General features: G+C 34.0%; 1 protein-coding gene across 2 annotated transcripts; it reads right to left on the reverse strand.

Moving 5' to 3' along the window:
• Positions 1 to 1,257: 1,257 nt before the first annotated feature.
• LOC143246173 (uncharacterized) lies at positions 1,258 to 25,253 on the reverse strand. Of its 2 annotated transcripts, none has more exons than XM_076492383.1 (3): positions 24,869 to 25,253; positions 22,373 to 22,522; positions 1,258 to 1,395 (listed from the first exon to the last, which is right to left on the reverse strand). In XM_076492383.1, the coding sequence occupies exons 1-3, from the start codon at positions 24,938 to 24,940 to the stop codon at positions 1,306 to 1,308; spliced, it is 312 nt and encodes a 103-aa protein (XP_076348498.1). In that variant the 5' UTR covers positions 24,941 to 25,253; the 3' UTR covers positions 1,258 to 1,305. The 2 variants fall into 2 exon arrangements, with proteins under 2 accessions (XP_076348498.1, XP_076348499.1); XM_076492384.1 differs by lacking the exon at positions 1,258 to 1,395 and adding an exon at positions 16,958 to 18,831 and having other exon boundaries at positions 24,869 to 25,251.
• Between the last annotated feature and the right edge of the window lie 1,183 nt (positions 25,254 to 26,436).

Below are 26,436 nucleotides of genomic sequence, written 5' to 3' on the forward strand. Positions count from 1 at the left end.
CACATAGAAAGAAATGTCAGCGTCATAGTTAATCAACAGTATTATAAAACTGTTTATAGTTAATGGCATCATTTAGTGTTTAACTTCGGCTTAACGTTGATCTGAAATTAGAAGAATTTGTTTCAAGACTAAGATATGTTTTTATAATAAAATGTCATACATAGAATCGTTTTATCCAAGAGATGGCGCTAATGAGGCAGTTCGGATGAAATACACAAACAAACAGTATTTTAACTCGTTTATGATTGACATTTAAATAAGTAAGAGATTGTGTAAATTTAAAAATGTGATGTATATTTAACCAAATACACCTCGGAAAGAAATCCACATTCAAAAAAGGACCCTTGTTACATATAGTTTAATAGCCAAGTCAAAGGCTAGTTAAGACACCAGTAGGGTTTGCTTCTATTTTAGACTTGATCAGAGTGAGAGCAGTTAGCCTAAATCATCCGTCGTTACCAAATATTTTACACGTATAAGAGTACTTTTACTGTTATTCATGAACCGTGATGACGAGAAAACCCACTTTTAGAGAAAATTATGTATTTAAAAACGGCTGGAATGGGTTGAGAAGGCAGTAATAGAGGAGCGAACAACGTTTCGACCTTATTCGACGTAATTAACTCGGTATCACATATTTGTTTATTACCGGAATTAATCTGTAAAAACGTACTTTTATGTTTAGCTTTAGCATTAAAAAATGTTTTATTTGTGTTTCGGTTTATGAGAAAATATATTCAGGGTCTTAAAACGGAAATGTGCGTTTGTTCACCAGAATTCTTACGAAATTGCTTGTAATACTTTGGGACCATCGATGTATTAAAGTAGTAACAATAGAAACAAGTAAACCAGAGTCTATAGGTTCAACATTAAGGACAACTATACACCGATATCCCTTTTGTAACTTTGTGAGAATTTCCAAACAAAGAAACAAAACAACAATTAGAAATAAAAACGTCAAACTTCTTTTCCAGTAGTAACACCTGGAGAGAACTTTTTACAACATACAGTTTTGTGTTTCTGGTACAAGGCATGGATTTTATATAAAAAATTAACAAAAATTAATATATCTTTAGAAAATTCTTATGTCTCCTAGTGGCACAAAGATATGACTGCGAATTTCCAACGCTAGAATCCGGGTTTAGATACATGTTTAGATAACAGAGATAATCCATAATGTAGCTTTGTGCTTAACTACAAATAAAGAAGAACTAGAATTGTTTTCATATGAGACATAAATATATTTATTTATATACACATTTTACCATCGCTGAGCTTGTTATTAAATCAGACAACCACTAATATCTACCTGACATGCGCAGTTTCTGTGGAATTATCCATACGAAGCTTCGTCATCAACATTCGTACAACGTTGACTGAGAAGACAGTGTTACCCTAAAAAACAACAACCAACAACATTTCTATTTAAATTCCCGTCAGTCTATATCAATGTACATACGTATATATGTGTATATATAAATACAATTATAGTAGTAAATGGAGCGAGTAAGTGTATGAGAACTTACATACTTTAGATACAACTTTATTTTAATATGGAAAATTTAAAAATATTTGTTGCTATCAGGTGTTATTAAACTCGTAAATGTTGTTAATTTTAAAAGTCACATGAACAGTCCGCCTACAGGAAGCGATTATCATTATGGAAAACTGTACCAATCCTTTTTTCTTATCTTAATCACAAATATAAAGTTAAGAAACTGCTGTAAAAACATATAAAACACGTTGAACACAAATATCTGTGTAACGGATGATCAAATCTGTTTTGTTTTTAAAAACACTAGATAATTGTTAGTATAGTTTTAATCACAGATGAAATGATTAACAAAAGAAGACTTGAAGGAAAGTCAAATGGTAATGGAATTCTAACAGTACACCCACATTTCACTTATAGCTGAAAACTGACTTTGTATTAAATAGAGCATACACATAAAATTATATGTTCATGAACAGTGGAGTCATTCTTAAAAAAATGATCTTATTTATTAATTGTAGCAAAAGTAGAAACTTTGTCTCTATTTTAAAACTATTTTAACATGACCAATCGTAAAATAGTAGGAACGAAGAAATTTTAATAGCAAAAATACTTTAATTTGATTGAGATTTGTATTTTTTCTAGACCAGCCTTTTTCAGAAATTTGTAGAAGTTTCTTGAGTGTAGTTCACAAAATTTCTTTTACGAAAACGCGCTAGAACATTCTTGAAACTTCGAACGACGCGCTTGATTCATATAAAAACCGAGAGACAGTAATACATGAAGAATGTTGTTAGTCACTTACCATCAGAATGCAATGTTACAATTGTGATTAGCTCTAACTAATCGGAAAACTACACAATTTGACTCGCAACATTTATAGATTTTTAACGTTACAAGCCGTTCAACTTCAGTTAATCAACTTTTACATTATTACTTCGAAAATATTAAATATATTCGGCGGAAACATTCAGTTTGTAAGGATGTGCAGCCTATCAAACTAGCTAACTTAAACGATGAGGAGCAGTATTAACGTCTGTAAAACTGTTGTATATAATCCATAATAACTCTTAGTGATAACCGTTTTGTAAAACTGTTGTATATAATCCATAATAACTCTTAGTGATAACCGTTTTCATAAATTATAATTTTTGTATTAAAATATGTTTGTGTTAAGGATATCCCACCGGAGACATTTTCTACACGACACAGTGGAGGAGGTTCCATCATGATCTGGGGTGCTTTCTCCTTCCATGGAACAACGGAGCTTCAGGTTATACAGGGGCGTCAAAGAGCAGCTGGCGATATTGGCAGTCAGCCTTATTGACTGAATACCCTCGCTTGCGTGAAAATGACTGGATCTTTCAGCAGGACAAAGTTGAAATCCACAATGCCCGCAGGACAAAGGACTTTTTCATGGCGAATAACGCGTTTCTTTTGGATCATCCAGCGTCTTCGTCCTAACTGGACCCCATTGAAAATGTTTGGGGTGGATGGCAAAGGAAGTCTATAAAAATGGACGTCAATTTCAAACAGTGCATGATCTTCGTGAAGCCATCTTCACCACTTGGAATAACATTCCAGTCAGTCTTCTGCAAACGCTTCTATCGATCATGCCAAAGCGAATGTTTGAAGTTATTTGCAATGACAACCGTGCAACTCACTACTGAGACCTCTTGTTGGGCATTTCCTACCCTGTTTAGGACTTCTTTTTGGTATGGTCTTAAACTTTTGACCAGCTAGTGTTTAGGCTTATTTCATAGTGTTCACATTTTCCCTATTAAATGCTAAAAATGTTTTTTTTTCCTTTTCTTATTTCCATCTTTCGAAGCTCTACTCAAATAAGTGATTGAATCTTACAACACAAAATGCATATTTTTCTTTATGTTCATTGGCCTTAAGATTTTGGCCAGCAGTGTATATATGTTTATCTACAAGTGGATTTTCGCGTCATTAAGAAGATAGAAGAACGATGGACTTTGGTTACACGTTGTACAAAATAAAGGTGCTGAAGAAGTTAAGGAAAATAGATATTTATTGTTATTTACGTTTATGAGTATATTAATTACAGTTAGATTAGAGCTTAATGTGCAGAATCGATTGTTAGACACAGTTTTTAACATGGATTATCATGTTCATAAGACACTCCTTAATTATATATCCGTCATAATTTAGTTTATGAAAAACGTGCTTAATGAAAAGAAAAGCTCTCTTATAAATAAGGTGAAATAACCTCGAATGTTTCTTTTTGAAGTGATTGATGAAACATAAAATACAAAGGTGTAATCACGAAAAGTATAATAAATAATCTTAGGTGTGTGTTTTTAGGCTCATAAAAACGTAGTGAAGGTATTTTTGTTTGTTTAATAATTTTAGCGTAAAGCTGAGCAAGGACTTTGTGAGCTCAGCAGTTTTGTATTTTGAACTAGAGAAAAGACAGCTAGGAAAAGGTATCCATTGTCAACTGTTTTACAAATATTGGTATTTCATTGGTCCTCTTGTAGCGGATCCATTTTCCTAAAGTGTGATATAAATCTTTTCTCAGCGGGACGCGAATAATGAACCCTCCAGGTACACTTACACCAGGACGTGCTCTCTCAGTGAAGAAAGAAACGATAGATTAAATAAATAAATAGATCTAGCTCCGATTTTGTCAGTGAATTTAAAAAAATGTACTTTACGAAAGCGCGTGAACATTCTGTTAACCTTGATTTTTGTGTCTACTGTAAATTATACATTTGTGGAGAAATGATAAAAAGTATCTAAGGTAAAGAAAAATAAAATGGAAGAAAACTTTTCTAAGAGTTTGTTGTTTGATTAGTTATTTTCACTATGAAAAATGATATTTTTCTACAATATATTGTATAGTGTACATAAATACCTAGATATTATAGCCTGTACTGAATAGTTTAGATGATACTTCTGAATGATGACTCGAGTATTAGAATAAATTAGTACTTGAAACATCTGAAACTTATTATTCTTCGTTAATAGTCTTTGATATAACTAGACGTGCAAAATAAAATAATGATATGAAATACAAAATAAAGAAGATTTATGGAATTTAATTTTGATAACTGAACAAGTCAGAAATACAATATATAAAATACAATTCAAATTTTGAAGCATAATAGGAAGATAATTTTGTTCAAGGTAAGTGCAATACATCATTATTTGAATATGATTATGTTTTGACTGAAGGTAAGGGAGCAACCTAATTATTTAAGTATAAATGATAAACGTTTCTAAGAGTGTGGATTACATGATTTTTGTTGTAAATACAATAATATATTTTTTCATTATCAACTTGGACGATTATTTTCAAAATTTTCATAATTTATTAATTGGCTAGGGGGTTCGGACGCTCGTTCCATAATCTGAGGGTCACATGGTCGAATCGACGTCACACATACTCGCCCTTTCGTCGGTAGGGGACGTTATAAAGTCATGGTAAATCCCACTATTTATTCTTAAAATAGTAGCCCTACAATCGTCGGTGGGTCTTTAACTGCTATATTAAGAACGGCTAGCAGAAATAGCCCTCGGATAGCTTAGCGCGAAATTCAAAGAAAAAATTATTTATCAACTGGCATTACTAAAAATCTATAAAACATATATCAGACCTGTAATAGATTATGCAGCTCCAGCATGGATAACTGTAAGCAATAAAATAATTAAAACCAAACTACAAACAATCCAAAACACACTCCTCACAACTGCATACAGAGTTCCAAGAACTATATTATCTCAGTTCATTCACAAATACTCGAACATACCAACCATACCAGATAGACTCATACATATTACAATAATGTACTTTAATAAGAATTGAATGAAAAATGAATTACTATGCGAACTAGACAGGTACCTCATACATGATGAAGCTAGTCCTAAATATCTCCCCATTTAACTTATATTTTAAATATAAAAATAAATTAAAAATAATATATATATATATATATAAATTTTAAATAATATATATATATATACATATATATATATGTGTATTAAACAATAAAAAAATGCCACCAACAAACTTGACATTCTGCAGATAGAATAAAATAATCACTGTATACGAGCCACAATACATGGACATTGTCCTGAAAAGGATCAAAATAATCACTGTATACAAACTACAATACATGGACATTGTCCTGAAAAGGACCAAAATAATATTCAGTTCTACAGTTATAAATACCAAATCGTCAAGAACATAAGTACGGGGAGGAGGAAGAGGGCACAGAGAACCTGACCCTCCAGGGTATGAACTTTTTTTACCCAAACACCGACAGACATTCATGGCATTTTCTGATCAGGCAGTTGATCAATAAAATAGAAGCTCCCTCTTTTACAGTTATTAGATTTGTCCAATATTTCTAACAATTCTCTTAAAAATAGTGAAATTAATATGTAATCAGATATAAACATTATTAGAAATAACTACTTTATAATGAAGCATCTGATTTTCTGAATCTATCCTCCTCTGTTTAATAGCACGATGACAATCTTTGGTAGTTAAAATATTAGAATTATTCTGAACTATGCATCAGTAATGCTATTAGTTGAAAATTGTTTTCCTGAAAAATTTAACTCATGAGAGAGTACAAATCTGAAGTTTTTGTGATATTCTACACCGGATTTAAAAGGACGGTTTAGTTTTAACATTTCTTTATTAAACCAATAAAATATTTGTTTTATCGTGTGATGAATTGTATTAAGTTTTTGTCGGACATTTTCTGTCAGGACGAATTAATTAAAATCAAACAACCACGAAAATAGAATATCTTCGACTCCAGCCACTAGAGCAACAACAAAGTTAAAGACAGAGCACGTGTATTGAATTTGATGATAGTAAAACTGATGATAAGAAAGTTCTAGTTGATTATTAACTTACACTCCAAGAATGTTGTCCAGTCGTAAAACAGATTGAAAGCACAGGTTCTCTGTGCCCTCTTCCTCCTCCCCGTACTTATGTTCTTGACGATTTGGTATTTATAACTGTAGAACTGAATATTATTTTGGTCCTTTTCAGGACAATGTCCATGTATTGTAGTTTTGATCGACTTTCAAGATGTCCTCAATCAACAACAATCTAACGGAAACTTTGATTTTGAAACCACGAACTTCCAATGGAAGACTGGCGTCCTTTTCTAGAAAACAAAACATGTCTCCATGTTATCAGATGATGGAAAGAGTCTTATTCCTTATGCAGAGGACACGCTATACATGCACGTGAACTAGTTAACTATGGTTGAGAGTCAGTTAAGCTGTCTTTATTGTTCTAATGTTTAATGTTCTAGCACATCTGATGGGCACAAAGTAAAAATGTATTTCAACTTTTAGTTTATTGAACTCAGGCATAAACTGTTACAATCAGTGTGACACAACCTCTAAAAGCTATATGTCACACTGAAAGATGACACGTGTCAATAATACTTTAATAACCGAAAATGGTGCATGTAAATTATATCTTAACAGTGCTACACGTAAATCACTGAGTACCATTTGAAAACGATAAAAATAAACTGTAGGATAAGAACAGAATACGTCATAGGCATATCACAACAATTCTACTGAAAATGTTGTATAATTAATACAAGTAGACAAAGCACAATAAAATTATAAATGTGTAATATCTGAAGAACCAATACGTGGCTTAAGTGAAGTAATCAACAATGTCAAATACATTAAACGTAAAAATTGAAGAAGCTCATGTAGATCCTGTGTTTCAGGATCAACATTTAATTAAAACTCCCACTATTAACTAGTGTTGTTCCATGTATTGTCGAACTAGAACATTTAAAATAATATATTTAGTGCTATCATCACAACAAAACAACTGTATTGTATGAAGCTGATAAAAACGTCTTATTCTATAATATGACCGGCATTGCCAGATGGTGAAGGCACTCGGCTCATAATCAGAGGGTCGCGGGCTCGAATCCCCGACACATCAAACATGCTCGCCCTTGCAGCTGTGGGGGCGTTATAATGTTACGATCAATCCCACTATTCGTTGGTAAAAGAGTAACACAAGAGTTGGCGGTGGGTGGTGATGACTAGCTGCCTTCCCTCTAGTCTTACAATGCTGAAATAGTGTGATTTCAACACGTGCAGATAGACCTCGTGTAGCTTTGTGCGAAATTCAAAAACAAACAGATTATACTATAGTTACTCTTTTTATTTGTATTTTCATCTTAACTTCAAAAATACTTTTGAAGAGGGAAAATACATTTATTTCTTGCTGTAGTTAGTAAGGAAGAAAATAATTCTATTTTCAACATTATCTCATACAGAGGTATCGTAACTGTATTTTTCAACCGTAATTAATGTTACACCTAATTTCAAATGCTCTTCAGAGTTAGGTGACATAGAATTGATGCTGTTCTTTATTTTTCAACAATGTTTAAGTTACTGATAGTAAAAAGAGTCTTCACAGCAAAGTTAATGGTATGAAAGTTTGACTTTTAGTCATTATTTTGCTTATCCAGGTTATGGATGTTACATTCCTCGGAATCTTTCACAAACGGACTTAACCTAAAGATTCTCACGTCTGTATTAGTGTAAATATTTGATTCATTCTACAAGGTTTTTATTTGACTTTTTTTTGGGGCCTGGCATTGCCAGGTGGTTAGGGCGCTCGACTCGTAATCGGCTGCCTTCCCTCTAGTCTAATATTGCTAAATTGGGATCGGCTAGCGCAAAAAGTCCTCCTGTAGTTTTGTACGAAATTCCAAAAAGAAAAACAACAAAATAAACAAACTTTTTTTAAATTCTGGAAATCCGGTGTCTCAACTTGTAAAAGGATTGTGATTGTCGATACATACCTGCTTTCTGCTCCCAGAAAAACCGTTAAAGACCGTTAGAGTTTGAAGTTACTTCAACCGAGCGAGCTCTGAACATTAACAGGCACAGTTACACAAGTGACCAACATAACATCAAGTAGCAGTACAGCGTTGGCACGAGGGAATATCGTTTTGACATTTGAAGTCAAATCTCTTATTTAAATTTACAACACGTCAACAAACAGAAATTTCTACAAACTACAAGCAAATACATTCATGTCGTACCCAAAACAACTAGGTATTAGGTTGTCCAGAAATAAATGTCGTCTTTGAGCTGCAGAGTTTTGAAAAGTGTAACCCAATGTTGTAAAATATCCTTTAATCAAAGTAAGCACCATTTATTTCAACACTCTTTTGCCAACATGTAACGATGCTGTTTATTCCTCTGCTGTAGAAATAAGAATTTGTATGGTCAATGAACTCCCTGAAAGCTTCCTCTGCACCTGCCTGATTTTGAAAGCGTGTATTATTCAAAAAGTTGTCAAAGTGCTTGAATAAATAAAAATCTGTAAGGGAAAGGTCTGAGGAATAAGATGGATGATTCCCAATTCGTTCAATTTTTGGAGCATCATCCTTGACAGGTCTCATAACGCCAATTTTGGAATCCACTTATCCAACTTTTTCGTCGTTCCAATCACACTCAGGTGGTTGAAAATGCTTGATTTGCTTGTGCCTAGCTTTTCTGTTGTGCGAGGGTCTGTCTCACTGCTTCCCTTAATGTGTTTTTATCTAATGATGGTTCCTTCCACGACCTTCGTGGTCTTCAAGACTTTCATCTGCATGTTGAAACCTTTGGAATCAACTTTGAACTATACATTCAGTAACAGATCCATGACTCAATTCCTGGTTGATGAAACAGCAGACAATTAAGGCCCCTTGTAAGTCACAACGTTGAATTAAACTAACCAACCAACGATATGTTACTCAATATTCAGCTTCTAAATGGCATCGTAAGAATTCCGACATTTGTTTGTGGTCGACCCGTTCCCGTTCGTACAGTGGTTAGTCTTTGGATTTACAACGTTAAAATCAGGGGTTCGATTCCCCTCGGTGGACTCAGTAGATAGCTCAATGTGGCTTTAGTATAATAATTCAAACGCACGCATTGAACAACCTAATAAGATCGATGTGGATTACTTTAAAAACTGTCCAACTGAACTCATTACTGGCAATATCCAAAAAAGACCTATCATGTAAAAGTAAATAACAAAGAGAGAAAATTAAAGTTCCCCAAAGAATAAAATATCAACTAAAAGCAAACAACATGTACAGTGAAGAAGATTCCACAGTGAACCTCAAACTAACAACAAAGAAACAAACATGTACAGTGAAGAAGATTCCTAGTGAACCTCAAACTGACAACAAAGAAACAAACAACATGTACAGTGAAGAAGATTCCTAGTGAACCTCAAACTGACAACAAAGAAACAAACAACATGTACAGTGAAGAAGATTCCACAGTGAACCTCAAACTGACAACAAAGAAACAAACAACATGTACAGTGAAGAAGATTCCTAGTGAACCTCAAACTGACAACAAAGAAACAAACAACATGTACAGTGAAGAAGATTCCTAGTGAACCTCAAACTGACAACAAAGAAACAAACAACATGTACAGTGAAGAAGATTCCTAGTGAACCTCAAACTGACAACAAAGAAACAAACAACATGTACAGTGAAGAAGATTCCACAGTGAACCTCAAACTGACAACAAAGAAACAAACAACATGTACAGTGAAGAAGATTCCACAGTGAACCTCAAACTAACAACAAAGAAACAAACATGTACAGTGAAGAAGATTCCTAGTGAACCTCAAACTGACAACAAAGAAACAAACAAACATGTACAGTGAAAAAGATTCCACAGTGAACCTCAAACTGACAACAAAGAAACAAACAACATGTACAGTGAAGAAGATTCCACAGTGAACCTCAAACTGACAACAAAGAAACAAACAACATGTACAGTGAAGAAGATTCCACAGTGAACCTCAAACTGACAACAAAGAAACAAACAACATGTACAGTGAAGAATATTCCACAGTGAACCTCAAACTGACAACAAAGAATATCCTAAATCTGCAAATACATATACAACAAATATCATCACTATGAATACTGAAATTCATACGCAAACCCATGAAAACATGTATAGAATCTAACCGATTCACAACAGCTCCTAAAGAGAGAAAGAAAACCATCACAAAACACACAGTAAAAAAGACACTAATATCCAATCATAACCACCTACACACTCGGTCATAATGGAAGACATACCTGGAACATGCAAACAACTCCACCTAGGAGCTGAAATTCGACGTAAAACTTGCAGAACTGAAACGTCTAAGGATATTGTTTTAGTAAGAGGTATTGAGGAAGCTGACCTATACAATCTGCTGAAAGCATGGTCCCTGTATGCCTTCAAACCAGGACTTATTACACTACATCTACCAGAAGCAAAACGAAATGTCAAAGCCTTTGTTTACAAAAAAAATCATTAGAATATCAAAATTAAACACATTAAAAATGTACTTATATAGAGCAATATTTTATACCTTAAAACAGAAAAAAATAATATCCAACAGAACACAAAACCAACAAGCATAGTAAAAGCACATGCATATACCAGAAATCCCAGATATCTAGAATGTAATATCAAACGGTACATACACTAGAAACCTAAGACATCTAGAATGTAATACCAAACGGTACATACAATAGAAACCTAGGATATCCAGAGTGTAATAACATACACCAAAAACCATGGACATCCAGAGTATAATATCAAACGGTACATACACCAAAAACCTAGGATATCCAGAGTGTAATATCAAACGGTATTATTCTATAATATCAGAAATTTCAAAAAGAAGAGGGAAAATACTCGTTATAGTTGTAAAGCATTGTAACAGTTGCCAACGTCATGTAAACAAATACATATTGAACTTACAAAGAATGTCTGAAATACATCAAAGAATTTACGGCAACATCACAGTATCAAACTTATGAAAACCAACATACAAACTGTGTTTAAAAACAAAACACAAAAGCTAGCTATAAAACTCCACTACTACAAACAACATCACAGCCAGTAGCTTCATCTACCCAGATCATACAATCATATACCTATACAGCTGCAGTACGTTTACCATATAAACGACAAATATATCAGTATAAACAAACGCTATTTTGCTCGAGAAAAGACCAATTTAACAATATTTGAACCGAAACATAAACCAAACTAATGATCAAACAGTCAGCAGTTAGGCTTACCAGAATAGACATCAGCAGTCAGGCTTAGCAGAATAGACATCAGCAATCAGGCTTAGCAAAAGATGGAAATTGATCCTGTCGTAGCAGTATTCAAGAATATATTAAGAAATTTTATCTGATAAAAGTCATCGGCATTGTCTTATTTTTTTAAATAGTTAAGAAACATTTTACTCGAATAGTTTCACATGCATGCATCTCAGGAAGGATGGTATTAACACTTTAACCTGAAAATAACCTAAGAAGGTAGAAACGTTGTTCTCTGCTTTACTTGGTCGGTTTTGCGCCATCACGAGTTCCACATATAATTCAATTTTTTTACGAATTCACTACTAATCCAAACTATAACATAAGACACAATCAATATCCAGGGTATTATACTAAATACGTCGCCTATTATCAGAATTCACCACATTACGTAAGTTAATGCATTAAACGCGTATATGATAGAGTATTCATGTAAAATGCGCACTTAATAAATCGATCTAGAGAAAAGTGATGAATTACCGGTGAACTGTTTGCAAACAGTTTTCAGAACCTAAAGAAGGGAAGTGGAAATGAATCATTTTAGTACTGTGTTATATTCATAGATAGCCCCCTGAAGAGGTACGAGGAATGATTGTTTTTGACATTTAAGCCCTGTTTTCGTGAATTTTTCGCTATCATTTGCCAATTTAAAACAGAAATCGTAAAGGAGAGAAGAAAAGGCCTAAATTGTACCTGACCCTACCCTAACCACAACTCAAATAGCAGAAACTCGTAAAACTAGTTCAACTTAGATCTGTTTCAACAATGTTGGGAGATTTTACTCACCGATTTTCTTTTTGTCTTTGCCCAAGAAAAAGTATCTAAAAATATTTTTTATAATGATACCGTGTTTCTTCGATAATAAGACCTACCCATAAAATAAGACCTAGTGTGATTTTTGGGGATAGTTTTAATATAAGCCCTACCCTTAAAATAAGCCCTAGTTAAGAGTGGCAGGAAGAGGAAAGAAATAAAAAAATTAATTTATTAATTAGTTTAATAGTTAGTTAATTAGTTTGTTTAAGTATTAATCAGTTAGTTTAATAGTTTAGTAATAGTTTATTTTAAATGGTTAGTTTAATAGTTTTACTTTGTGACTTCATATTTTTAATATATCAAAATAAGACATCCCCCGAAAATAAGCCCTAGTGTCATATTTTGGAGTGAAAATTAATATAAGCCCTGTCTTATTTTCGGAGAAACACGGTAGAAGTAATTACACATTGTATATTATGTATACGTATATGGATATCACAAATATCGTTACCATGCAGAAAGAGCTGTATTTAGGATATATATATATATATATTTCTCAGACAAACTAGACTTTAGAGCGATGTTTGTAAAATTAAACTTGTTTCAAGCTACAAAATTTAATTGTTGTAATTCGTGTGTTCTAATTTATTTTATGTAATTTACACTTTATATGAGTGTTGTAAAGGCCCGGCATGGCCAGGTGGTTAAGATACTCGCCTCGTAATCTGAGGGTCGCGGGTTCGAATCCCTTTCACACCAAACATGCTTGCCCTTTCAGCCGTGGGGGCGTTATATGTGACGGTGAATCCCATTATTCGTTGGTAAAAGAGTATCCCAAGAGTTGACGGTGGGTGGTGATGACTCGCTGCCTTCCCTCTAGTCTTACACTGCTGAATTAGGGACGGCTAGCACAGATAGCCCTCGTGTAGCTTTGAGCAAAATTCAAAAACGAACCTTTTGTATAGAGTTTTGTTATTGTGTGCCTAAGTATCCAAAGTTATTTCCCAAGAAAATTTCTGAAAATATCTTCATGTAATTGTTTCGTAGGGTGTAGATGGATCTTCTCCAAAATTGATATGAAGATTCATTAGGTCCATGTGGTGGAATATACTAATTTTTAGTTTCCCATTTTATGGTGTTGTTTCAGCATTACTTCGCCCTTGTTAATAGACTTTCACTAAATTGGGTGTTAAGATTATTTGAGTCTATGGGGAAATATATAAAAATTTTCAATTTTGCGGTTTTTATAGGGTTTTTTTTTTACCACTACTTCTTCCCGTGTTGATGGATTTTATTTGTCATTCATTCATTCATCTACCACTCGATTCCGTCAAGGAACATAGGGCCGCAATCACTTGCGGTTTCATGAACAGGTATTTAAGTGAGTAGGTTGTTAGCCCACTGCACCGAGCCGTCCCTAATTTAGTAGTGTAAGACTAGAGGGAAGACAGCTAGTCATCACCACCCACCGCCAACTCTTGGGCTACTCTTGTACCAACGAATAGTGGGATTGACCGTCACTTTTTAACGCCCCCACGGCTGGATGGGCGAGCATGTTTGGCACGACTCGGGCGCGAACCCGCGACCCTCAGATTACATAGCGCACGCCTTAACGCGCTAGGCCCGATTTTATTTCTGTTGTGTAAGAAACAATATCTGAAATTTTGAATTAAGTATACATGAATTTATGTTTAGAACTTGGTCTATAGCCAAATATAAATTTACAAAGTTATTGTAAGATTAATAATATATGGCGTAAGGATTTTTATACCGTGATTCTGGTGTGTGTGTGTGTTTTGAATTTCGCGCAAAGCTACTCGAGGGCTATCTGCGCTACCCGTACCTAATTTAGCAGTGTAAGACTAGAGGGAAGGCAGCTAGTCATCACAACCCACCGCCAACTCTTGGGCTACTCTTGTACCAACGAATAGTTGGTAACATTATAAAGCCCCCACGGCTGAAAGGGCGAGCATATTTGGTGTGCTATAAATACAGAAAATTATTCCTGTATATCATGAGCAGATTCTGCCTAACCAAAAAAAAATTCCATTGTTTTATTGTTATAAGTCCGTTAACTTACCGAATATCCATTGAAGACAAGAAAGAAGAAGGAAAAGAACCCAGATTGTTTTTAAACATTATTCCAAGTATTACAAAAACTTAAACCTGGGTATCCTGGGTGTATTTTATTCAATATTTGCAAAAACCTCGGCCAAATTCTTATATGTTCCTATAATGTTGAGCAAAATTGCATATCCTAAATAAATCGTGCTAAACTGTTTTATTTGTTTTGAATTTCGCTCAAAGCTGCACGTGGGTTATCTGCGCTAGCCATCCCTAATTTTCATTACCTTTTACTTCTAAATTTCATGTCTTTCTCACTGAGAGTCTCACAGCATTAAGTTTGAATATTAGCAAAATTAAGCTTATTCCCAAACTTTATCGAGCACTGAATTCATTAGAGGAAACAATAACTAAATGTTATCATATCTTCTATTGTTTATGTTTTTTAATCTCGAAAATTGTAGTGGTATGTTTCTGTTATATGTAAAGATTGTTTTAAATTGATGTAACGTATGTGGTGATTCCAGATAGAAACCCATTACTAAACGCTTTGTTTACTCGCTGTCTCTTGATAACGTGCAGTGTTATTCAACATCAAATGCTGGGTTTTTAAAAGTCACCTTTATATTACCTTTTAAAGAAGCACATTTACATATTGTAGATGTTTCTGTTTCAAGCCGAATTTTCTGTGTATTCAAATTTCAACCACTTAGTAGTGAAGATGAATGTATAAAAAACAAGAGTCCGGTTACAGGAAAAACAAGAAACATTAACTCGAAAAATTAAAAAAAATAATAATAAATACACACTGAACAGGCACGTGCACTTTAGATTTGTTTGCATCGCATATTTATCAATAAAGTAAATGTGAAAATACAAGACTAATTAATAGTCTCCTAACAAGAAGTGATCCCTTCCATGAAATGAAACTTCAGAATGTGACACCAGGAAATGTTCATTTATAGAGCAAAGTAGAAATTCCAAATTAGGAAATTTAAAAGTATTGATGGATAAAAATAGTAATGCCAGTGAATTTGTTGAAAGCAAATAAGTACGTCAGCAAGGAGTACGTATTTACTTCCAATATAAAGTAATGATAGAAGTTTAATTATAATCTTCATTAAAGGAATCCAAACATAAAAATTCATATAATACAGATAATCGCTTCCATGTAAAAATATAAATTCAAACATTAAAATGCGTTAACAAGAATACTTACACTTAGGTTCTATCTAAAAATAATTACAGGTGGAAATCTTTTGGGATTGACAGTCACATTATAGTGCCTCCACGGCTAAAAGGGTGAGCATGTTTAGCACGACGGGGATGCGAACCCGCGACCCTCAGGTTACGAGTCGCACGCCTTAACGCGCTTGGCCATGCCGGGTCCCCCCCCTCTAATTTAGTACAAAAACATAACGTGAGGCTCAGCTGAAAACGACTTTGCAAACTTTATTTTGCTTTTTCCTACAACTCAGTGTCATAAACTTCTAAATTAAAAACTATTTTGCTGTTATATCATCGAAGTTGTCATAAAATAAACCTTTCTAATAAATCAACATGAATATTCAGCATTCAACATAAACATCATAGTTAACCTAAAATTCAGATGATAGTTTTATTGTTTAGGAACGATGCATATTCAAGTCCCTGATAGCTTGAAAGTAAGTCTTAAAAATTATAATGCTAAATATCGGGATTCGATACTGTAGTTAGTAAAGCACAGAAGACCATTGTTTTTAACAAAGTGTGCTTTACGCATAAACTTTGATTAAACAACTAATAATGAGGGACGCGTCTCTAATCTAGTCAAAACTCCTTTCCTGAGTGAGTCAATTCATTTGACGAAACATTTCCGGGTAATGACGACGTTCGCTTGCGTTATCGCTATCACTTCACACACGCAGCAAACCAGATATGTATGGCTCAGTAACGTTCCATTTATCATACATCCACAGACTATTTACAGACACTCTTCTAGAGCCGCAAAGTTGTATGACATATATCATCATTTTTGAATCAATGGTAGTAATTGTCACTGTAATTACTAATTTTTTACAAGAATGGAATATATTGTACTTTTATAATCAGCCAATAGTCGATAGTGAACATTATATGAATATATAAGGTAGCTAATGCCATATAATAATTCAGTGTACATACAATAAAATGCAATATTTCTTATTTTTTAAAAACGCAGTTGAATTTTACATATATGTGTATGTGTGTGATACACATCACAGGATTCTGATGCATCATGTTAACAATTTTATATATATATGTGTGATACACATCACAGGATTCTGATGCATCATGCTAACAATTTCTGGAGTCTGTCAGTCACTGTTAGCACGCTTTTTTGTTTCTCAAATAATGAATATTTGATCTCAAGATAGAATTTGACATGAGTTTAATGTTTGTTTCAGTCTTATGATTTTGTTATCAAGTTTCAAAGCGGACAAAAGGAACTGTAGATTTAACTAAATAATTCACTCTACTCCTTCAGCATGACATGAGTTTAATGTTTGTTTCAGTTTTATGATTTTGTTATCAAATTTCAAAGCGGACAAAAGGAACTGTAGATTTAACTAAATAATTCACTCTACTCCTTCAGCATATTTTCCGGTTAAATTAATTTTATCTCTTAAAGGAACTTTTATTTTATAATTCTACTAAGCAACGATTCGTTTTTCAGTGGGTTGTTTTCTGTAGATTCAAACACGTCATTTATTCTCTAATAAACAGTACAAAAAATACAGGATTTGTTGATAAAATCTGATCTGCTTAACTTACTACTGAAGCTGATGAGCTACTGAAAAGTAAACAGATGTATATAAAAACCGTTAATAAGTGTTTACAAGCAAAGCTGTTTATTTCCTATAAAATTAGCAGCTGACTTTACTACTGAGGTTCTGGATGTTCTAGAACTTTCTAATAAATGAGACTCCATACTGAAACCTCAATTCTGATTGGCGAACTTTCGAAACACTGGAACACAATATCTTAAATACGTTTCTGCTTCTTTTTATATCCCCATTTTTTACCAAGTAGAGTAGACCCTTGTGTAGCGGAATAATACATTTTCACCTGAAAATCTAAAAGTATGAAATCCAGACTAATCTTGGTGGGAATATTATGGATTACATGCTCCATATTTCAATGACAAATACATAAATAAAACACTGTTGTTGGATGATATTCCTTTTATCACCACCTCTCGTGTGTCTGTGATTAAAGTTTGGTTTTCATTAAAACTATAGCTATGTGAAACGTAGGTCATGTCGGAAAGCGACATGTCTTTGTTTTCACTTATATAGATAGGCATTTAAGGTGACTAATCCCGTATGATAATTGAATGTCCATACATTAAAATGCATTATTTCTTACTTATGAGATATGCAGTTAAATTATGTGTGTGTGTAGTTAAAGCTCAGTTTATTATACAATCTATAATATATATAATCTGTCAAAAGTAGCTGTTGGCTCAGCACCGCGAACTAGGCTAGTTTGTGATGGTAGATATTCTGTGTGAGCACATGAACATCAAAGAAAAGAAAATAAACTTTACCAGAAAAACTAAGTATCTTATAAATTTGATGGTGAGATAATTTTTGTAGCTACACTATTCACATCACTGGAAAACAACGCCAAAATAAACTAAAAACATGGAGTTCCAATGTCATAGAAACGTAGCAGCAATACATAGTGTTGGGTTTTCTTAAAAGACCTAAATCGTATTCTTTCTCTGTCTCTTTTTTTTAGAGTTTATAGATAATCACGATCAGTTCTAAAGATGAATTTTAAATTTCACTAGCTGGACATAGTACATCAGAAATAAATAATTCAGTAACAATAGATTGTTTTATTGTTATTAAATACATGGAAAGTAAGGAATTTCTGGAACAACTTTTTTTTCTCACCTCTCTTTCGCATTTAATGAATAAATAATCCAATAACAGTGAACTGTATATATGTATGGTCTAAAAGAGAAAAGTGTTTTTCGAGATCGATCGTTGACTCTGACGCTAACAACAAACTGGTATTGAGTTTTAACCTGAGGTGATTAAGAACGAGATCTTGAAGAAGTTTTACTACTTAAACAGTTGAACTAACACACTGACTTCTGTCTTCTTCACTACTTAAACAATTGAACTAACACACTGACTTCTGTCTTCTTCACTACTTAAACAGTTGAACTAACACACTGACTTCTGTCTTCTTCACTACTTAAACAGTTGAACTAACACACTGACTTCTGTCTTCTTCACTACTTAAACGGTTGAACTAACACACTGACTTCTGTCTTCTTCACTACTTAAACAGTTGAACTAACACACTGACTTCTGTCTTCTTTCTTTTGCGTAAAAATTTCAGATCTAGATAAAGTCAATGAGTGCATCCTGTTAATAAATACAAATAGCTAACTGACTACAAAACATTGTTTTCCAATATTTCACAATCAGTTGAAGCCAAAATCAACCAACTGTAGTTGTAAGAAAGCAAAAGTTAGTTGTAGATGGAAAGACGTAAAGATTAACTGTAAGGGTGTATTAGTTAGTTGTAGTTTTAAGAACGCAAGATATAGTTGCAGTTATGGAGAGATAAAAGCTCGTTCAAGTTTTAAGGACGTAAGGTTGAGTTGAAGTTGTAAGGATGTAAGGTTTATCTGTAGCTCCAAGAGATAAACGCTAGTTTGTAAGGCGATAAAAGCTATAGTTCTAGTGTTAGAACATATGGACCAGTTGTACTTTTAAGTACTTAAGAATTATTTGTTATTTTAAGGACTTATAAACTAAAACTGTACGTGTAAATACTATTCAATATATTGGGAAATTAGGGTTCGTTGTGGTTGTACAGCCATAAGAGCACCTTGTAGCTGTAAATATTGTTCAACTTCTGAGGACGAAAGATGTAACAATGATTCAGATTGTGAAGAGCCAGTTGTAATAACGTGAGATAATACTTCATGAATAACACTTAAGTAACGAAGTTGTTACAAAATGAAAACATATTTTAACTTTACCAGTGAACCCGGATTGTATATTTTATCGATGTATCACTGCACCGTATTATACACACGTGTTAGGACACGTGTATTTTTTGTGTATTTTGAGACGACAGAAGAGAATAATATTACACATTTCAAAATGACGTATCCTGGTATTTTTGCGTCACAGCTGAGTTACACAACAAATTCACTCTAAACGCCATACACTCCTTCAAGTCGATGGTGAAACGTACTAAATCCAGTAAGATATCCGCAAAAACATAAAATCCAATGTAACAATGTTTGAGAACGAGCGAGTGTAATCATATAAATGTTGAATTTTTCAGTAATGCAAATAAGTTTATATTTCATTTAATTTTGGTTCGTTAATTTAACTTATGAGCAAGAAAATTTCAAAGAACTATTAAAAATAATATTTCTTTATGATTCAGTAACTACAAACCACCTCTTCACTGTAAACCTAGAAAGTTATAGTTTGTTGAAACTGTTAAAACCTGCTTAGAAGTAATTTCGAATTTAACGGCACAACTACTTAAAAAAAATATGCAATAAAAGTTCCATCGCGATATTAAACAATAAAAATGGAGCCTTTTTATTGGTTGATTTGGAAAAACATTTTTTTTGTTTATCACTGGCGGCGTCTATTTTCTCTCCACGTAGCCGTCCTTACTTTATAGGGAAAGGTAAGATGGAAGGCAGCTTGTCAGCGTTACCCACCGTCAACTCTTAGGCTACTCTTTTTATAATAGAATAGTAGACCCAGCATGGCCAGGTGGGTTAAGGCATTCGACCCGTAATCTGAGGGTCGCGGGTTCGAATCACCGTCACACCAAACATGCTTGCCCTTTCAACTATGTGGGCGTTATAATGTTACAGTCAATCCCACTATTCGTTTGTAAAAGAGTAGCCCAAGAGTTGGCGGTGGGTGGTGATGACTAGCTGCCTTCCCTCTAGTCTTACACTACTAAATTAGGGACGGCTGGCGCAGATAGCCCTCATGTAGCTTTGCGCGAAATTCAAACAAAACAAAACAAAAAATCGAGTAGTAAGATTCACCGTAACGTTATTATGCTGACAGGAAGAACATGTTCAATGACGAGTTGTTCAACACGCATATCGAGCGTCCTAAGTACCAGATCAGATCTGGCCCTAAGTACCAGATCAGGTCTGGCCCTAAGTACCAGATCAGGTCTGGCCTACATCCTACTATGAACATAAAGTGAAAAATTAAACTTGGCCACAGTAAACCAGTTGCATTTTATTGTACATAATTGCGCAAAGTGTTGTGAAAAAAAATTGCTTTTGCGTACCAAAAAGCGTTGTGGATAGTACAGAGTCAAGTTATCCATCAATTGAGACTTGGTGTAACCTTGTGTTAGTATGAAACCTTGGGACTAGGATGGCTGTAGTATACTACTGAACACTTTAAGCTGTGTTATAAATATATATACCTTTATTTCGACATAGAATTCGCTACCTGAAGTTAATCAAAAGTCACTTATAACAAAGTGTTAACGAAAAAAAAGTCTCCAGTGCACCAACAGCAAGTTTGCACCCTTATGACACTTAAATCCAGGGTTCGATTTCCCGCAGTGGTTAGAATGCAGATAACGCAATCTGTAGCTTAGCGCTGGGAAATAATTTATAAAAAAATTAAAAACACCTACATTTATCATCACAGAAAAGTGATGATAAATCATCAAGAGAATGATAAAACCCTATTCACAGGTTCTGTGTGAACCTGATGTTCTCATTCTGTTATACTGAACAAGGTTAACCTATTTTCTTTATTACACTTTCTTCTCATAATGCACGACTATATGTTTAGAAGTTAAGAGTTTAAGACTGATAATTGGAAGGTGAATGTTGAACCGTAATATGTTGCTAAACACGATTCGCAGTTTTATTTGTTTATATTTTTCCTGCTGTAGTATAGCAGTATACAAGTGAGTTGTTTTCAAATATGTAGGTTGAGATATCTAGAATAGGCATAGATATAGAGAAATAGTGTTAACATCTGATAGTAATATCCAAACAGATTTATAGCACTATCGTATAAAACACAAACATGGTATACTTTTCATTGTGTATAAGTAAATATGTATTGATAAATTTATTGGTAAATCAAAATCTCGGTAAGTTGACCAAAGCAACTATTGGTTACCTAACCAAACGAGTTTTAAATGTTAGGAACAGAATTTTCTACCCCAATGATGTGCTTGTGTTAAAGCATGTGTCGCGTCATCATTCTTTTGAGTAAAAGTAGCAACGTCCTGTTCGGTGTCACAACGTGATCTGAGTTTTACATTCATTCATAACATTCCTGTTTTTGTTTGTCACATCATTCTTTATTTAATTTTGTAACAGTACTTTGTTCATGTGCCACTACGAGATCGTTGTTTTGAAGGTTTATAACTTATTAATAACTTTGCTGATGTTTGACTAATCAAATTCATTCGAGTCCTGACAAAAGGATGAAAATAATAGTTATGTAAAATTGAATTTAAAAATATATTTTATGGGAAAAACTCAATGTTCTACCCACATCTGCTCATTTCGTCGGCCTGCCACGGGCATGTGGTAAGGGCTCTTGATACATAATACGAGGGTCGCGGGTTCGAATCCCCATCACACCAAACTTGCTCACCATTTTAGCCATGGGGACGTTATTATGTTACACTGAATTCAACTCTTCATTGGTAAAATGTAGCACAAGAGTTGGTGGTGGGTGATGATGACTAGCTATCTTTCATGTAGTTTTACACTGCTAAATTAGGGACGGCTGGCGCAGATAATTCTCGTGTAGCTAGGCACGAAATTAAAAAAAACAAACTCTTTTTGATTTTCAAGGAGACTATTTTATTTCTATAGTTTAAAGTTACATAAAAAAACAAAAAAACACTTCTTACCTGTTTCCTCATCCAAACTTCCATCGTTAGATAAAATAAGTTTGGATCTCGATGTTTCACTAGTTCTTTGCTTGTAGTGTCACGGGTGATACACAGGGTTTTGTATTCCATATCGGCACATAAAACACGAGTGTAAATTTTAAGCATCACCTGTAGATCAAAACAAATATAAATATATATATACCTAGTATTTAATTCATTTCTTGTGAAACTAAACAAAAGAAACAAAGACTGAATCCCTTGATTTTACTTTGATGTTTACAAATATTAACACCAGATGTCGTGAACCTAAATAATTCCTACCTTGTCATATAATTCAAGTATATTAATATCAAAGCGATATTAGAAAACTGAGGATACCATTTTAAGCAAGTTCTATACATTAAGATTAATAACATGAATTAAAAAGAAATTTAATAAATATATCAAGAGGAACATAGAATGAAAAATGCGGTTTCGTATCTCGCATTTAAAACACAACAAACCTCAACATTACATAGAATGGTGAAAATGGTTCTCTAACGTCTTTTTTGAAACACAAATTTAAGTGTGGTTATGGTTCTACAGTAAAATATGTCATAATTTTCAAACGAAAATATTTGCTAATTAATTCGACAAGTTGTCTGTGAAATAATTTTAAGATGATAGAGTATTGGATGTATTAATGAATTCTAACTTACATAAAGTTTTACTTTGTAATGAATAAAACATATATGGTTTTGGTAGATCGGTTGTTGAATTTTGAGCCAAGGTATTTGATACAGAAGATAATACAACAACCGTCACTCGAATTTACCAACAAATAGCGATACTGACTGTCATATTATAACGCCTCACTGCCAAGAGAACGAGTACGTTTGGCAACGGCTTTGGTCCCGCAATTTATGAGTAAAGTTTGCCCTTATCATCAGGTTAACTTTACAGAAACAACAGTATAAAAAATTATGTTAAGCTTATAAAGAAAATATGATGGAGCTAAATGAAATGGTATATACTAATTTGTGTTTTATTTTCGAGTTTTAATAGAATGACAGATAAAGCTTAAGATTACCTTCAAGTCGCTTGATAAATAGGGGCCATAACCTGTATATTTATCTATGTAATTACACTCCTTTGGGCTAGAAACAAGTCTTTTATTCAGAAACTGAAGAGAAAAAGACTTTCATTTCGTTGAAAGTCTTTCTATGTACATTTCACGACGTAGCATTCTATTAATTAACAGTCGGAAGAGATAGAAAGAAAGTCAATTATTTATCACGCAGTTCCTGTTGGTTTATAAGTAACCATAATCCCGAGGTTAGTCTGTATAACAGTGGGCAAAAAAACCGGTTTATGGGCGCAATAAAGTTTTGTGGTAAATATAAACATCACGTAAGTTGCGGATGTTTGTCCATTTCGGATTCCAAATCAGAGATGAGTAACAATACCATTTGACTTCCACACGTCTACACCCAAGCGTCCATTCATTTAATACCAGAATTCATCAGTAGGGCGGTACGATGAAAAATAAGTTTGTTATAAAATTCGATATATATACATCGCATAATACTTTAAACGTTACGGGTTAACAGCTGAAAGATGACAAAGTATCGTAAACAAGTAGACTTGTTCTTTATAGCTAATGCTAGGCCTACTGCTTGACAGTTTGTAATGCATCTCCAGCTTTCGGCATTTAATGTAGCTTTCAAAGCGTTGAACGATGTTTAATTCCAGAGTTCATCGTTCAACAGCAACTGCAATATATTGAAACTTTATAGACAAAATAATAGAGTTTTCACAATGTTTTTAGACCTCTCTACGTACGCCTGTACATCAACAGAGATAAACAATTTGGTGGTGGTGACTAACAGTTTAACAGGGTGTTATTAGATTAAAGAAGGTTAAGCCTGAACTGGGTTGTCATAAAACGGTGTAGAAAATTACGCGTAGTGGTTGTTGAAAGACATAAAAAAATGTTGAAGGCAAAACCATCAGTAAATTAACTACGGATATATATGTATATATTAATATATACTATTGTCCATGCAACGTTTCGAGCAATGCCCTTCTCTAGGTATCACAAACAAAACAGTAAATTTGCTCATGTTTGGCAAAATTGTACTTAAAAAAACCAGTAGATTATTAATAGAACATAATCGAGAACATCCTATATATATAATAAATTGTAGCATACATAAACCAGTGGTCCGATACTTAAATTTGCACAACCATAGCCTTGATAATTTCAGTACAGTTGTTTTTAAGAAGGCCCATACAAACATAACCGTAAATTACAATAAAACAAAATAATTTTTTCACTTGGAACTTTCCACACCAATGAACTAAATGAACTTTTAGTTTTGTAATATTTCTCGCTTTAGTTTTACGAACACTTAAATGGTTTTATACAGTGAATTACGTGCATAACTATTGAACATACAGTCATGTGCAAAAGTTAGGACACCCTATGAAAGCCTGTGTGTTTTTGTAACATCTATAAAAACTATAAAGACTCACCACTGTCTTCTTGAGACACCACAACATCAACGTTCTTCCCTGGCCTTCCAGATCACCAGATTTAAACCCCATCGAACATCTTTGGGACGAGTTGGACCGATGTCTACGACGGCGATAACCTCAAACGCAGACTCTACCTCAGCTTGCAGCAGCTTTGCAGGCTGAGTGGACCGCCATTCCACAGGATGTGATTCGTCATCTCATCGCTTCCATGGGCAGGAGATGCCAAGCAGTTATTGATGCTCACGGAGGGCATACTCGTTATTGACGTTGAGTGACGTTAAACGTCAACTAGTGAGCGTGGACTTCGCCTTTGCAGACTTTGGATGTTCAGCAGTGAATGTGCAAAGTTTCACACATGTCATACAGAACTAACCGGAATAAACTTGTTAACAATATGTCTCAAATTTTGCCTTTTGCGTTTCTTTGTTTGAAGAGTATATTTTACGTAGAGGAGCAAACAACGTTTCGACCTTCTTCGGTCATCGTCAGGTTCACAAAGAAAGAAAGAGATAACTGACCGGAAGCTGACCACATGTAACATATTTTCTCAACCCAAACGAGCCGTTTATACATATATATATTTCTCTACAAGTGGGTTTTCTCGACATCACTAAAGTAAGTTTTACTTTGCAGGTAACATTTTTATCAAACAAATGAAGACAACATGTACTACTCAGTGCACCTCTTTATTGAATCACTAAATTTCACCACAAATATATATTATATACACTGAAAGTTTGTCACATTTCATACAGATACACAAGTCGTATCGATACAGTCCTATCGAGTTCTTCATGGTAAGTACTCGCATGTTACTCTTTTATCGACACATTTTTAATATTTAGTGTTTGAATTAATTAAATACAGAAACAGACAAGGAAAGTTATTCAACCATTGATGAAATAAAACATGTTTATTTTACTGTCAAAACAGGGCAAACTGCTATCTTCAGTGCCGTATAAGGAAATGTCATAAACCACGAGAAGGTCTTTCCCATAATTTACACCCTGGCAGGCAAACCGTAATTTTCACTTGGGGCACTCAACCGTGCGACTAAGTATGACTGGTACATCTGTACATGCCTGATTGACTACTTTACTTAAGCATCTGTAAAACATACATATCGTGTTGACTACTTCACTGATACCACTCAACAACATACATGCCTGGTTCACTACTTTACCTGAACATCTGAACAACATACATGCCTGGTTAACTACTTTACCTGAACATATGAACATCATACATGCCTGGTTCACTAATTTACCTTAACATCTGAACAACTTACATGCCTGGTTCACTAATTTACCTGAACATCTGAACAACATACATGCCTGGTTGACTAACTTACCTGAACATCTGAACATCATACATGCCTGGTTAACTACTTTACCTGAACATCTGAACAACATACATGCCTGGTTAACTACTTTACCTGAACATCTGAACAACATACATGCCTGGTTCACTAATTTACCTGAACATCTGAACATCATACATGCCTGGTTAACTACTTTACCTGTACATCTGAACAACATGTATACCTGGTTCACTAATTTACCTGA

Source organism: Tachypleus tridentatus, chromosome 3, assembly GCF_004210375.1.
Source record: "Tachypleus tridentatus isolate NWPU-2018 chromosome 3, ASM421037v1, whole genome shotgun sequence".
Classification (NCBI taxonomy): domain Eukaryota; kingdom Metazoa; phylum Arthropoda; class Merostomata; order Xiphosura; family Limulidae; genus Tachypleus; species Tachypleus tridentatus.